The 14,853-nt window shown below is 45.9% G+C and overlaps 1 protein-coding gene across 1 annotated transcript in view; it reads right to left on the reverse strand.

Moving 5' to 3' along the window:
* SCAI (suppressor of cancer cell invasion) overlaps positions 1-14,853 on the reverse strand; it is a 36,448-nt gene that overhangs the window by 20,663 nt on the left and 932 nt on the right. The window contains exons 2-4 of the mRNA XM_057372892.1: positions 14,739-14,846; positions 4,822-4,953; positions 124-219 (exon numbers count right to left, since the gene is read on the reverse strand). Coding sequence (XP_057228875.1) covers positions 124-219; positions 4,822-4,953; positions 14,739-14,846 — 336 coding nt within the window. The remainder of the gene's footprint in view (positions 1-123; positions 220-4,821; positions 4,954-14,738; positions 14,847-14,853) is intronic.

Genomic DNA, 14,853 nt, shown 5'->3' on the forward strand with positions numbered 1-14,853 from the left:
GCTCCCTCCCTTCATGCTTGAATAACACAGTGAAATCTCAATCTTAGCTGGGCCACTGGGCATACCAGAGATTAAAGTTGCACTGAAACCCACAAAATGCATCTGTCTACAACATTCCCTTACCGGTGCTGCTGCTGGAACTTCCAGAGTTTGGTGTAAACATCAAATGTTCGCCCAAAATAGGATTGCCACTGCTTCTGCCCATACTGAGGTAAATCCCTGCAAGAGACAGTGACAAAGGGAGAGTTAGGGAACAGAATCCAGTCAGCCCAACATGACAGGATGCACCCTTCTCACAAATGCTGGGAAGGAGGTATGACACAAATTAAGAAATAAGCAGGCAACCACGGGCTGATCATGCTCATGTATCTATTCCTATCAGTGAGCTAATTTAATTAATACACTCTYTATACTTCACCTGTCACCCCCCATTCCACACCCTTCTGCACAAGCCTAAGCATTCTAACATAACCTTAACATAAAGCCCAGCTCAACTCACAGCACTGCATTAGATTTGAGGATCTGAAAATCAGTGGCATTTGAAGAAGCCCCTGTTGGTACAGTGTCCATGTGTTTGACCAGTGCTGTCCACAGCCACTGCTGGGTGTCCACACAGATATTCCTCAAGCAGCGTGCCTGCCTAATTGCAGCTGGCATAGCTGCACAATACCATGGATTCCTCAGCTCCCCAGGGAACGGGAAAGATCTCCATGGAAACAGACAGTAGCACTTGTTCTTTTGATAGTATTCTGACATGGCTGTAATAAAACTTCATTTATGACAATACATTAGTGAGGTTTCACCACAGCTTTTCACAGACRAGAGCTGCCCTTCCTGCCATCCCTTTACTGCTGTGTGCTGAGCATCATGCATGTTGCTTCCAGGTACTGAGAAATTTTGACATGAGAAAATGGATGCAGAAGCAAAAGAGAACATTTAGTGCGGTTTTTTAAATAGGACATGGGGATGTGCATTATTTGGTGAGAAATAGCACAAAAAGAATCCCAAAGGCTCRACTGATTGCAGAGCAGACTTCTAACAGAGCTCCTCCCTTAAAGGAAACGGGGAATGCAGGATCCAGAGGCAATTACACACTCAAATTGAGAACTAAACACCTATGTTATAGCAAGACATTTTGCAGCTTCCAGACCTACAGAAGGACACCAGAGCAGTGAGGAGAGACAAAGGCAGCAGGTTTTCCTGCAGGGAGTGCCCAGCCCAGGCTGTGGCACAGAATCGGTGATGCAGGGACACACACTCTGGCTGGACACCACCAGAGGAGGGATAAAGGAGCAACCAAATGAATCCAAATGCAGAGGAGGGACTGGGGATTTGRTTTAGGACAGGACAATAGCCTGCAACAACAAGTGGAAACCATTTCCAATTTCTTGGCTTTTCAAACATTCCAAATGGGATATGAAAACACAAACCCTGATGCTCTAGAACGATGGGTTTCTCACCCTGGGCACAGAAGACTGCTCTCTTGCTGCACTAAAGTGGCTGGTGGATAAATTTCACACAGTCCAGAATTTTATCCAATTCTTGCTGTACTCTTTGTCTCCACAAAGACCAGCACTACATAGATACTCATAATTAATTCTCTGYCAGGAGTTAATTTTAGCCATGCTGCCAGATAATACTGGCTGAAACCCAATTAAAGGTGCTGAAGTGTGCTTGGGCAGCACCACGTAGAAGTTGTCACACAGGGACATTAAAGATGCTGAGAAAGTCCCAGAGACTCCGAAGCAYGCTTCAAAGAGGAAGGCTACAATAACTGTAAGTGTAACATTCAAAGCTTTAAATACATTCACAGTTTTGACAGGTGATAAAAAGAGACAATTTCCTTTTATGTTCATGGGCTTGTAGTAGTKACAGGCTCCTGTTGCCAGAACGTGAGAGCAGTGGGATAACAGTGCAGCTTCCCCATGGACCTTCAGAACACAGATACGAGCACAGAGCCCCAGTGCACTCAGGGTAAGAGTCCAGACCCTTCCTGGGACCACAGAGCCTACAGCAACACTTGAACTGACAGAGTCCTGTGGCTTCTGAAGCAGCAGCAGCAGCGTGGATGAAAACTGAGAGATTCTACACGTGCATCTTACTACAAATTTACAGGATACACAGTCAAACACAGTTGTTCCTTGGACATCTCCAGGGATGAGGACTGCAAAGTCCCCTGGGCAGCCCCTGCCAAGGCCTGASCACCCTTTCCATGAGGAAATTCCTCCTGCTGTCCCCCCTGGCCCTGCCCTGGCCCAGCCTGAGGCCGTTCCCTCTCCTCCTGTCCCTGTTCCTGGGATCAGATCCCAAATCCCCGCCGGCTGTCCCCTCCTGTCAGGGGTTGTGCAGAGCCACAAGGTCCCCCCTGATCCCCCTTTGCTCCAGGCTGAGCCCCTTTCCCAGCTCCCCCAGCCCCTCCTGGGGCTCCAGTCCCTTCCCCAGCTCTGTTCCCTGCTCTGGACATGCTCCAGCCCCTCAGTGTCTTCCTGCCATGATGGRCCCAGAACAGGACAAGGTGCCTCACCAGTGCCCAGTACAAAGGGACAATCAGCTCCCTAAAGTATAGTTGCAGAAAGTCATTAATTCCTTAAAGTTTCAGGCTTCTTTGTGATACTGAACACATTTAAGCAATTTTTAATACTAAAAAACAAATAATGCCAGTGACAGTACACCATGACAAACTGCTTCCTTACACCCTCCCTCTTTCCAGCCTTTTTCAAGAAAAAAGCAAGTGGGAGTGGAGAAAGAGGAGAAGAGAGCCATTGRAACACACTTCATTAACTGTTTAGTCTAATTTATAGTCCAGGGTACAGACACTAGAAGAACAATCCCCCATGTTATCCTAGCAGACATGGTCACAGGTGATGGTAACACTGGAAACACAAAGTACACTTTCGAGCAGCAACCTTGGCAGACCATCATATGTTTTCCTCAAATGCTGTATTTGGCATCTGTATTGGGAAGAGAGGAAGGAAATGCTACTGAAACAAAGACGTGGCAGGCTGAGCCTTTGCAATTTTTGGCAGCAGCAACAGCTAAGCAGCTGCCAACACAGCTATAGGCTCAGCTCCCTGTAGCTGAAGTGCCCAGAGGAGGTTTTGGGAAGGAAATCATTGCTCTCCTCTCCCTCCCCCATCACTTCTTTTTCCATGAAACGTGGTAGGGACAAGAGAATGGCATAAATCACAGCAGCAAATCTTCAAAACAGAAGGTGTCAGATATGCATCAAATGCATTTATTATGCTGGAGGAAAAAGAAAGCAACTGGACTAAGAATTGGGATGCTTGCCAAGACATTTCCAGGTGAACTCCCCAGAGAACAAGYACTAACAGAGGAGAAACCTGAGAATTAAAATGTTGATATATCCTGTCATTACACCCATGGGAATCACAGGTATTAGAGATGAAATAGTGGTCAAGTGTAAGAAGTAACTGTGCCAGGTTATAGGGGCAGGTTCCCATTCTGGAATGTTCCTATTCTCACACAGMAGAACTGGCTGCTTAAGCCCATCTCTCTATTTTTATTGGCCATACTTCATCCAAAGATATTTTCCATTTTCACAGCTGAACAAGAAGGTTTCTTTCTGGAAAAGTATCATGGATATACTGAGAAACTCCATCTCTCATCTCGAAATCTGATACAAGTACTACCTCCCTCCATGGCTAAAGAGAGACAGAATGGCTGGAGGCTCTGCCACCTCCCTGTTCTGAACTGGAGCAGAATGCAGCCACACATGAACTGTGTTCATTTGTACTCTTCAGTGATTTGGGCCAAAATTTCAWGCAAAATCTATCAGAAAGCCAATGRMATGTCACATACAGTCCTGGAAACKYTGGTCTYRAGATCTCAGTCCTTTTGCTTTAGACTGTCTTTCCTGAGGGATCAAGTGCAATCACCAAGATCTCCTTTTCTCTACTGCCCATTTGCCATTCAGATTTTGGAGCACAAACTGTTTGTTTTGGCTTTGATAATCAACTTCTAAAGCACATGAAAGGATTAYCAATAGCAGGGGGGGTGGAGGAATTAAAAGCATCTTTGCTAACCATCTGTGTTAGACTAACAGYGAGCTAGAAGGGCCCAAACATCCAGCATTACTCAGAGACCAGTAAGAGGCTGAACTGCCAACCAGATATGAGCTCAAAACCTGGTACTTAAGAGACTCTACAGCAAAGCTTAGAAATAAAGCAGCTTTGGATACATGCTGTTTAACTCAGCATATATTGACACAAAYAGGATATCCATACTACTGTCCAAACATGTATTCCCCTGCAGACAAACCAGCCAGATTTTCTAGTTGTTGTTGCAGTGTTTTTGTAGAAAAATGTAGATTCTGCCTTTCTCCACAGTTCAGATTAAGCATTTGTTTCACCATACACATACAGGGTATGGTTTGAATTTTATGTTTATCCCTTCCTACATTTCTTCCCCAAAAAATATTCCCTCTCCTTCTTTCCTCCCACCTAGGCCAATCCTTCTCATTTCTTTCATTTTCAACAGAGACTCTGGCGTTTTGGACTTGCATGCTGTTGACTGTACACAGTCACAGCTAATCCTWAATTGTGCCCTTCAAACACACTATTTCAGCAATAATTACATCAATTTAATGGAATTTCCAATTCTAGTTTAACTGGAACCTCTGCTCTTACAGACATTCTTACATACATGGTCCAAAAGTCCCCATACAGAGGTTCAGYGCTCTCTCCTAAACAAACTTCCTGGGCTTGAGTTTGAAATTYCACTGTACAACTCAATTTCAGCATCACATACTGCAGTGTGTRTTCCAAGGCTTTTCTGAAGGAATACTGTCAAAAATCCACTAACCTTAAGCCGTTGAAGAGCTGCTTAGATTTATCCAGTAAGTAGCAAAAGTCTGTCACCGTTTTTCTCTCTGCTTGAGGAATATCATCTTCAGCTCCCCCTGATGACATGATTTCTTTTACAGCAAGCTCAGTCCTACRAAGAGGAAAATAGCCATATTACTCAAAAATCAAGGGTTGCTATGAACTCATCCAGACTGAGATGCATGTTCAGTTCCATGGGGATGTAACACAAAGCATGCAGTTCTCCACAGGTTACTCTTCTCAAGACTCATTAAAAAAACCTAGCTGAGAATCAAGGCATAGGATTAATTATTGCACAATGCATTAGTTAACKGAGCAAAATTAAAAGTAATGGTGGCACAAGAGTCACAAAATAAAGTAACTCCGAGAACTGTCTTTACAAACACAAAACTGCCAATGAAAGGACTGTAGCATAAACAGCACTTGGGTTTGACACTTGGACAAAGAAATCCTCTCCAAATTTGCTTTCTGCAGAGGTGTTTATCCTGCAGCTGTATTTAGAGAGACCAGCCTCAATTCTCTTTAATTTTTTTCAGCAACTGTCACCAAAAAAAATCCTTCACAGTAACCAAAGAGGCTTCAGAAATATTACCCTGGGCAATTACTTCATGCCTAACAAATGCAGGGGAAACTGGCAGTTTCCACCCAGCTTTTGAGGTAAGTTAGAGGCCCATCCTGCCAAGCAAGCAGTCTCATGATTTCCTAGTTTAGACAAGATGCAGCCCACATCCACTTGTTTTTACACAGCCACGTGACAGTGCACCAGAGCACCAGTGCAAAGCCATGGGGGCAGGGGCATTGCACAAGCCACTTGTTGAAGAGCTCCAGAAAAGGTAAAAACAGTGTCTCCTGCTGTCAGGTAACTGTAATATGGGTGCCAGAGTCCAAAACATAGGACCCAGGTGTCACAAGCTTTGGCAAGAGCCTGGCAAGAAGGACGTTAACTTTGTGAAGCACCAGCCTGCATCTGATACCTCCAAACATTCACATTTACACAGCACAGAACAAACAACACCAAGTACTTAAAACACCGACATATGAGACTGAAGTGAACAGTGAGACCTAAAAAAACAGATGTCAGAAGCAGCCAGGAGGTGATTCAGGAATTTCAGGAAGAGGGACAATACCCCAGGTCCTGTGTGCTCCGCAGCGAGGTGACCTAAATCCTGCAGCAAGGCCGTGGGTTCTGCACTCCACCGTGGTAGTCCAGGCACTCCAGAGAAGCTTCAGATACATTTGCAAAAATTGAGGAGCTTGCTTAAATTGCAAAGTAYGCTTCATACAGTCTAGATATCAGTCTTTTCATTTCACAGCAGTGAATTTTATTTTACACAATCCTTAAATTATACTACCCAACAACCCCAACCGCTGCCAACATAATCTGTGTTAGCCCTGGCACWGGCAAATAAAAACAACTAGATTTTGGATTGTTTTTCTAAAACCAAGTAGTTCTCACATGGAAGGAATCCACCAGATCCACTGTGAAGAGSACATTTATGAAGTCAATAAAAGATACATTAGGAAATCCATAGCCTGCCAATGCGAAAGGTATCAGAAGGCAGGGAAAATACATGAAGCTGGCTTTYCCAGCTGACAGAGAAGGAAAATAAATTAGTTATGTCATGCACTGGTTTTGACTTATCATGATCCAGAGGGGGTGGTATTTGGTGGTGTACAAAGGAAGAGCTACTATCAGGAGCAGCTCGGGAAAGGAGGAGGTGCTCCTGCACAGGGACTGTGTTGTAATGCAGCAGCAGCACAGACAGGAGGGAGAATTATTATTAGAACAGCAAGTGGGCACAGTAAAGGGAGGAATACAGCTCCTGACATCGCCCTTTCCTCAGGGACTGCTCAGCTCCAAAAGAACAGTATAAGTAAAATGCAACCAGGAGTCCATCCACAGTGGGGACCTCTCCATCCCTTTGATACTAGAAGTTACCACATGGATCTGTGCTCATCTGTTCTCCCAGTTTTAACAGCCCAGTTATACCAGGAATATAACCTACTCAATTTTTGTTCCATGTTCGATGGTTTTTTGCTTTCTTTCATGCAAAAGAAACTGTTGGCCTGTTTTGCATGACAATTTTTCTTAAGTAACACATGTTAAAAATTGCACTCCAGAGTCTGCAAAAGGAGACACTGAAACATTGGTTTAAAAGACTGTTAGAATAAGTCAGAAAATGGTGGMTTCCAGCAGAACTTATTATTCTCTCAAAGATTTTGCCAACTCCTCAGGCCATACAAGGCAGAAAACTCATGCCAGCCAAGCCTCACATCCAGTGTGCCAGGTTCTTCTCTACACACTCTGAGAACACACAATTCTAGTTTTGCTTAGTGCCATATTTTAAAGGAATTTACAATTTCATCCCATTGCAGCACCCAGAGTAGCAGAGCTTTACAGATATCCCAGAGGATGGCAGTTGAAGCTGGAGCTGAGGCACAGCTTCAGCTGTGGGAGGAGGGCTACAGGACAGGAATGGTGCTGGCCAGTATTTTTAAAGTCAGCTGTCACTTACATCACACACGTCTCCACTTCCCTGYGGTTTGCTGTCTTTTGGCTAAGGTTTTCCAGGCTTAGCTGGAAGGGAAAAAGAGTGCTGAAGTGAATGGTATGCACTGTGCACTGGCCCTAGCCTGGGACTGAGGCCTGCAAAGCAAGGCAGGCGTTGTGAGCAGCGAGGGAATGCTCTGGGTCAGGRAAATCAGCTGACAATGCAAGGCCAGCATGGATATGTTCAATAAGTGCATTACATCCTCTTAGATTTGTTACATCAGGATCACTGTAAGCTGCCATTCAGCTGGAAGGTGGGGGGGTCTCACCTAGGAACAAATCAAACCTGCAGCACTGAAGGGGCAGCGATGGTGTACAGAGAGGGCTGAGTGGACAGGATGATGTCAGGGGTCTGTAAAATCATATATCAGTGAGGACTGGCAGAATCAGGGGCAGCTTCCTGGATGTGGCACCCTGACTTCCTGACAGAACACTGGCACAACCCATCTGCCTTTTTTTAAGCCATCATTTCTTCTCAGTTATCTTGACTGATTTTCAAATGCTTCCCACTCCCTGTTTAGAGGTGCAAATGGTAACCAAAAACCAAAAGCAAACACAGTTTGTTCACCTATCTTGTTGATAGAGGATTTTCCCCAAACTAAGAGGTTCCTAGAGCTGCTCTCTACAGAAACCAATGGTGGAAAACACATTCCAGTCTATCAGGATTTTAAAGCTGTCAAACCTTGAGTCAGAGACCAGCTCTCTTTCCACTTTTCATCTGACACATCTCCYACAGCATCACTGCCAAAAGGGGGTGTGACACAAAGCCAGACGCCCAGCTGGTATTTATTTCTTATCTGCAAATTTATAACACGGATAAAACTAAACTCCTGATCATTGATACACAAAGCCTGGAATCATCATGCCTCAAATCTCCACCAAAAATCAGCCAATCTTACCTTCATCAAGCAGGGTGCCTACCTTGGCTCTCTGTGTGCCTTCCCTTCCTTCGGCAGGCTGGCACACTCATGTCTCATGTTTTCTTTCAACGCTATACTGCACGTTTTGGGAAAACCATCTGTGTGTTTCCAAGTGATCTGCTCAGAGTGCTAGTCCTGACAGATCCTCAGACAACACAAAATGCATTAGAACCCAAATTCATTCTTCTTGCCAGAATACCTAACTCTCCATCAAGAGCCACTGCCCTGAAGTTCCCGAGATACTGCTCAATTCTGCCCAAGAAACAYTGAAATAAATAAACAGCAATTCCCCAGACAGGCACTGAAAGCCTCACAGCCTGCTGGCATCAGGAATTCAGAGGGAATGGCAACGAGCAGTTATACATCAAACCATTTCTTTATAAAATATAGGGGAAAAGGATTTCTTTATTATTCCAAGATTTTTAGYAAAATTTGGAACCAAACACAGACATTCCTCACCCTAGCCACTGTTCACCTCAGGGCACGTCTGCACTGCAGTGGCTGCAGCTCTTCCAGACATATCCAGCTCCTTTTTCAACAGCTCTTGGATGCTGCAGGAGGCATCTGGGAGCAGGCTGAGCCCACACCTGAGCTCAGGCCCRGGGACAGCATTGCCCAGGGCGAGCTCACAGAACAACCAGAGCGTTTGTGCCCCAGCTCTGCTCACTGCTGCATGCACATGCACAGGGACTGCACAAGGAAAAGATGCATGCACAGCCCGGCCAAGAAACTGGTTTTCCTACTAAAGTACACCATTTTTACAGCTAACTTGCAAAAATAYTGCGACCTCTAAAGATTAAGCAAGAGGGAAGTCACTTTAAAAAATAATAAAAACATGCAAACYCAAATGAGCCTGTGCACGAAGAAACCCACAGTCCAGCACACAAATCAGGGGTAGCAGTCACTGCTACAGGGACAGGAGCCTGGTTCTACATGGACCTGGATTGATCCTTCCCTTGGCATCCCAATGAGCCCAACTCTCCCCAACAGACAGAAAGCTCCACACACACTGAGCAGCTGGCAAGATGCTTCCCACAATRTAACAAGTTTCTTCTGTCAGTCCTTCCCTTTAATAGGTGCACTAAACACATCACTCTACTTCAACTTCTTTTGAATTTTGTGAAAATTACTCACTAGATAATATTCAGGACCTTTTTCCCTGGAGCAATGTGAGACAAGGATTTAAAAGCTGCTTGGAGAAGAAGAAAAAAGAGGAAGCCTGATCATGCAATTGCATAAATTTTTTTTCCTAAAAAAGGGAGAGGGTAGAGGATAAATAAGAAAACAAGATAAACCCACGCATGCACATTCCCCAGCTGCACACTGCTGTGGCAGTGGAAGTGACAGGAGAGCAGGCACACAGTTACACAAGAAGTATTATACAAGTTGCACAGATTTTATTCCTGCAAACTGAAAGTTTACTACTCTCACATGAATGCATAATTCCTTCCTCAGTGCATCAGAAAATGAAAAGATCTGCAAACAGCCTCGCAGTAAGACCTCAGAGTTAAGGGGAGCTGCCACCTCTGCATTACCTGTGACATCTCAGCAGAACAGTCTCATGACTTCCTGTACGGAAATAGGCAACACCACAAATTCATCTCCATTCTGAGTCAAATCAGGCAGAAAATCCAACACGCAACGTCAATCTCACTATTACAACTTCAAATAAATGCTTTGCCTGTAGAATCAGACTTTTCATATGTTTTAGACATCTTTAAAAATCCTTTTATTGCTTAAAAGCACACCTGTCTGTAYCCAAAACTGCAGCTTTGGCATCTTTTCTCTAAGAAAAATGCGGAGGTGCTCATTAACATCGTGCCATGGAAACCGTGTAGTCCCTTCCTGCCTGCTACACTGAGATCATGGAAGCCACACCTCACCAGCAGACTCTGAACACACTCTGGGTGGACTCACTTTGAACACAAGAGACATGATCTCACCGTGGGATGCACGTGGCCTTCAATTGCCTTCAGAACACAAAACTTTTGCTTCTCTTCTTTATGTTTCTGCCACTGACAATTTGTTCCACCTTTGTCTGTTCTGCGCCCTGCGTGATCCCTCTTTCACAGCAGTTCATGACCTTTTGTGTATAGGATGAACAAAGGGCACAGGCTAAAAATCTCATCACAGTTGGGCCTCTGCTCTTCTACTGACTTCACTGGTTTGCTATTAAAAATAGGCTCAAGCTCAAAGTCAGACCAAAGAATTTCTGGGTCACTGGAATCCAGGCATCTCCAGAAGATGGTGCAGAAGCAATGTGGAAGAGGACACAAGTGTTTCCTCTCATCCACATTCAAATCATGAATTTGTCATGGTGCCTGCATACCACCTACATGGTACTTAGCAGTCATTTGCTTTGTACGAAAGAGCAAGAGAAAAAAGAACATCAGGCTGGCCCACTCTTGGCAGGGGTGGGAGGGTAGAAGGGAGACAGAAAAACACCATCAGCTGTGGCAGTGAGCTGTGTGTATTTACATTTCACAGGCTGAACTATTTAGTGGTTTATTTACACACAATGTTCTTGGAGCAGCTAAAATGCCAGTTGTGTTTTATCTCGATTTTGTGGCAATTCGCATAAGCCACAGAATCACAGGAAGAAAGAGYCTGCAAATGAGAGATGAACCTCCTACATCTGGAAAAGCATGTAAGCCACCGTGAGAAAGGAGGGAGATTTTGGGAGCACAGGCACAACGAGGGCTGAAAAGCATTAGTTATGACAAGACACCAAAATACAACCCAGRGACTCGAAAGCAACGACCCAGTCACAATGCAACAGCTTGTGCTGCAGGGATTGCACATCCCAGGGTAACCCTCAGAGCCAAGCCAACCTACRGCACAGCACAGCGGCCTCGGGTCCCTCCGGCTGCCCCTCCATGTTAGAGTGAGCAGGGAATTGCAGTCAGCTCCATTTTATGCACATTTGATGGCAAGACGCCAACACAACTGTTGACTGAGCCAAATCTGGGCCCCCTTGAACTAAGCCATCACCTAAAGCAGGGCGGAAAAGCACATGCCTCTCGCCTCCCCAACAGCCAAGTTCCTGAAAAGCATCCCAGTTACAAGAAAGATTTTTTTCTTTCCTCCGACAACAACTGATGTTTTAACTCTTTGATGAACACTCATTAATTTGAAATGGAACAGCTAACATCAAGCAGCATTGCACTGCAATGTGATGGAGAGGTTYYTTTCTAGCGAGCCRAATGATTTACTGGCTGGCCCAAATRGCAGCTGAGGCCAGTGCCCGATCTGGAGGGCAGCTATCGTCACACTCTGCAGCCTGTTCCCATCCTCGGCCAAGGTGCCAGTGGCTGCCTTCCAACTGGAACTGTACTCTGACAAAAGGGAATGCAGGACAAGCTTGGGAAAGCTTTCTGATCCCATTGGTTCACTTTTTCCCCCAAAACCGGTGGGAGGAGGTGGGAGCTGTCAGCAAGCCTGGGAATTGCATGGAGAGCATCATCACTCTGGGAATTCACCTTCCCGAGCAGGTACTGCTCCTGAACAGTGCCTCACAGCAAAGAAATCCCTCTGCTGACTTCTGCTTTAATTAGATTTTAAAACCTCAGCTTCTAATCTGTGTTCCATTATATTAATAGCAATAATTAAAAATACTTCAAACAACAAGTCCTCTAAACCTGCAGTTCCATCCAGGCTTTCTGGCATCACACACTTCCTTTCCTGACTGACATCCTCAGGGAACCAGATTGATGGTTACCCRATTCCATCCCTGCTGCAGGGCTGTGCTGCGTTCTCTCAGCACATGTAAGCCACAAGGTAATATTTGTGTTGGCAACTTCCTTACATACTTTTCAGAACCAGACCTCCATTTGACCCTCAGTGCAGCTCCCACACACGATTTGGTCCACTCCTTTGAACCATCTCCTCCTGCTGCAACACATTCTCCGTACCATACCTCTCTTTCCAGCATGTTTAAAAATTACACTTCTTGAACAGAGCTTTTGTGCTTCAACAGTGCAACTTAGCTACAAAAGCCAAGCCTGCAGAATGTTCTTATGCAAGAACAGCCAGCAAAATTATTATAAAATCTGCAAGCACAGGTCCTGGTTGTCCCTCTACAAAGATKGCTCCAATGGAAGCAATCCTTTTTATGAAAAAAATAAGAACTGTGAAAAGTTATGTGTAAAAAGACATSAACATCCAGGTTTTTATGGTCAGAATCAACTGTAATGTGCTTTAGGGGGCTGGTGGGGGCATTGGGGGTTTTTGGTTAAAATCAGCTACGTTTCAGCTTTTTAGCCAGTAACACCACCTCAGAACAGACTTTYACACCAGAGACCTTCCTTCCTTACCCAAAGTACACCATGCAGAATAAAAGATAAGCCAACAAAGTAATGTGCCCAGATGATCCAATGAATTCCCATTATCCATCTGTGCTGCAGCAGATCRTCAACAACTCCATTTAACACCAACAGAGCTAAAGCAGAATAAAAGTGATGCAAGAAGAGGGGAGATGCGAGTGGCACACGGCAGCCAGGCAGCTGCAGTGTGAGCAGGGGACTGTGCAGAGCATCATGTGACAGGAGCAGCAGCCGCGGGAGAGCTGCAGCCCCCGGCTCCCACCTCCCCAAATCTGTGCCCCCCATGCAACACCACCATCTGATTCCAATGCAGAACAGAATAGGGCTAGAAGCTTCTGGATGTTTGGAATCATTACACTCCATTTTTATTACTTCCCTTCRCAAAATGAAACAGGGACACAGAATTATTAACAATACAGGCGAGCTTCATGTTCCTCCCGCTGGACTGCACTTTCAGCATCTTGATCACTTGTAGATCGAGTTTCTCAAAACAGCACAACGAGCACAGAACGCAGTATCATTCTTACACGTAGAGCAAAGCCCAACAAGATATCACTGTGAYAAAAATCTTCCCATGTTTGTAAGGGACATGGACTGCCAATTGAATTTTGACACTATAGTTTAACTACATTTCAAGACAAAACAACAATGATCACATTCTCCTCTGGAGCACAACAAAATATTTCCTCTCTCCATATAGTTTCTATGAATGGCTTTTCTATTTCCTGCAGTAAAGGACCTGGCCATCACACTCATGACTGTCTGTATTGCTTTGGCAGCCCAGAATGACTGGAGAATAATGCTCTCTGCTCCTAGTAAAGTGACTCACYCTTTCTTTCATTTAACATAAATCGTAGTCCAATTTTATCCAAACATCTTAAAAAGAGACTGTATTAATCTGATTTGGAAACAAAGCCTCTGTTTTCTACACACACGACCCCTAGCAGGGCACCAGGCTCCCGAAGCACTCCCTCGGCGGCGCCAGGGACAACACAAACGCCACAGCACGGGGTCAGGCAGGGTGAGGAGACCTGGAGGGACTGAACCTGCAAATCCCACAGCAAACCCCATACCGGGATGATCCTCTACGATTTGCAAAGGCTGCTAGCACCACAGCAGTCCCGCTGCCCGCAGGAGCAGTGGGAAGCACACGCATGCTGAGAGACTCACTCACATTTTAGTCTTCATATGGTCCCACAGCGCTGCTTTGCATTAGCTTGGACAAGATGCCAYGAATTACAGGTTGCATGTGGATAGCTCATGCAAAATCTAGATTTTTTTAGATATTAAGGGGTCCATTTTGCAGGCTGGAGGACTAGAAGTGAAGGACCCAGACATAGCTAAATTTGGCAGCTTGGAGTCTGGTTATTAAATGACAGACGTGCAACTCAGACACTGATGAAAACAGGTCCTATTCTGTGGTGGGAGATTAGACCTAGAGCTGAAAACCTGCAGTCTTGATCCTGAATGTTTTACTAGGTTATGGGTTTTTTATAGGGCAAGAAATTTGAAGGGATGACACAACATAACAACCATCCAGCTTCTGTCCCCAAGGGCATCTCATGTCACCTATTATCCAAGACATTTCTATGTACAAAAAAAAATAAATTGCTGGCAAGGGAACTGCTGCGATAGAAGTTTAAAATCAGAACAAACCCACGATGATTCCCTCAACCCCGCACTTTGGATAGCCGGCACTGCACAGACTGCTCCCGTAAAACCCCGCAGCCTCCCATCCCAACGGATTCGTCTGCCGATGCCGAACGCCGCTGTCACCAGCGTGCTCAACACCCACAGCTTCGCCCGCTGCGAGCGGGAGGGGAGCGCAAGGAAGGGAGAAGTTAATAAACAGGGGGTCGTTTAGGGAATTATTTCAGCTACGCTGCCAASCCAGGCCTAAGCGTTAGACGTGTCACATCGTGTTCCCCCTCTCCGTTAGCAGCACAGACAGCGGTGAGCACGGCCCCGTGCAGCCCCGGGCCTCGGCAGTCCCCGCCGCCCCTCACGGCGGYACCGGGCACGGACCCAGCGCGGCACCGGGCACGGACCCAGCGCGGCACCCCGGGATGCTCCGCGGAGTCCTCGCCCACACCTGCCGCCTTACCTGGGCTCCCAATCGCGGCGGGGCTCTTCCGCCGAGCCCGGAGCTCTGAGGGGGCGACACCGCGATGAGGGGCGCGCCGCCGCCGGGCCTGCCCTGAGGCGCCCGCAGCCGCCGC

Source organism: Malurus melanocephalus, unplaced genomic scaffold, assembly GCF_030028575.1.
Source record: "Malurus melanocephalus ecotype Western Australia unplaced genomic scaffold, MMel_1.1 scaffold_181, whole genome shotgun sequence".
Classification (NCBI taxonomy): domain Eukaryota; kingdom Metazoa; phylum Chordata; class Aves; order Passeriformes; family Maluridae; genus Malurus; species Malurus melanocephalus.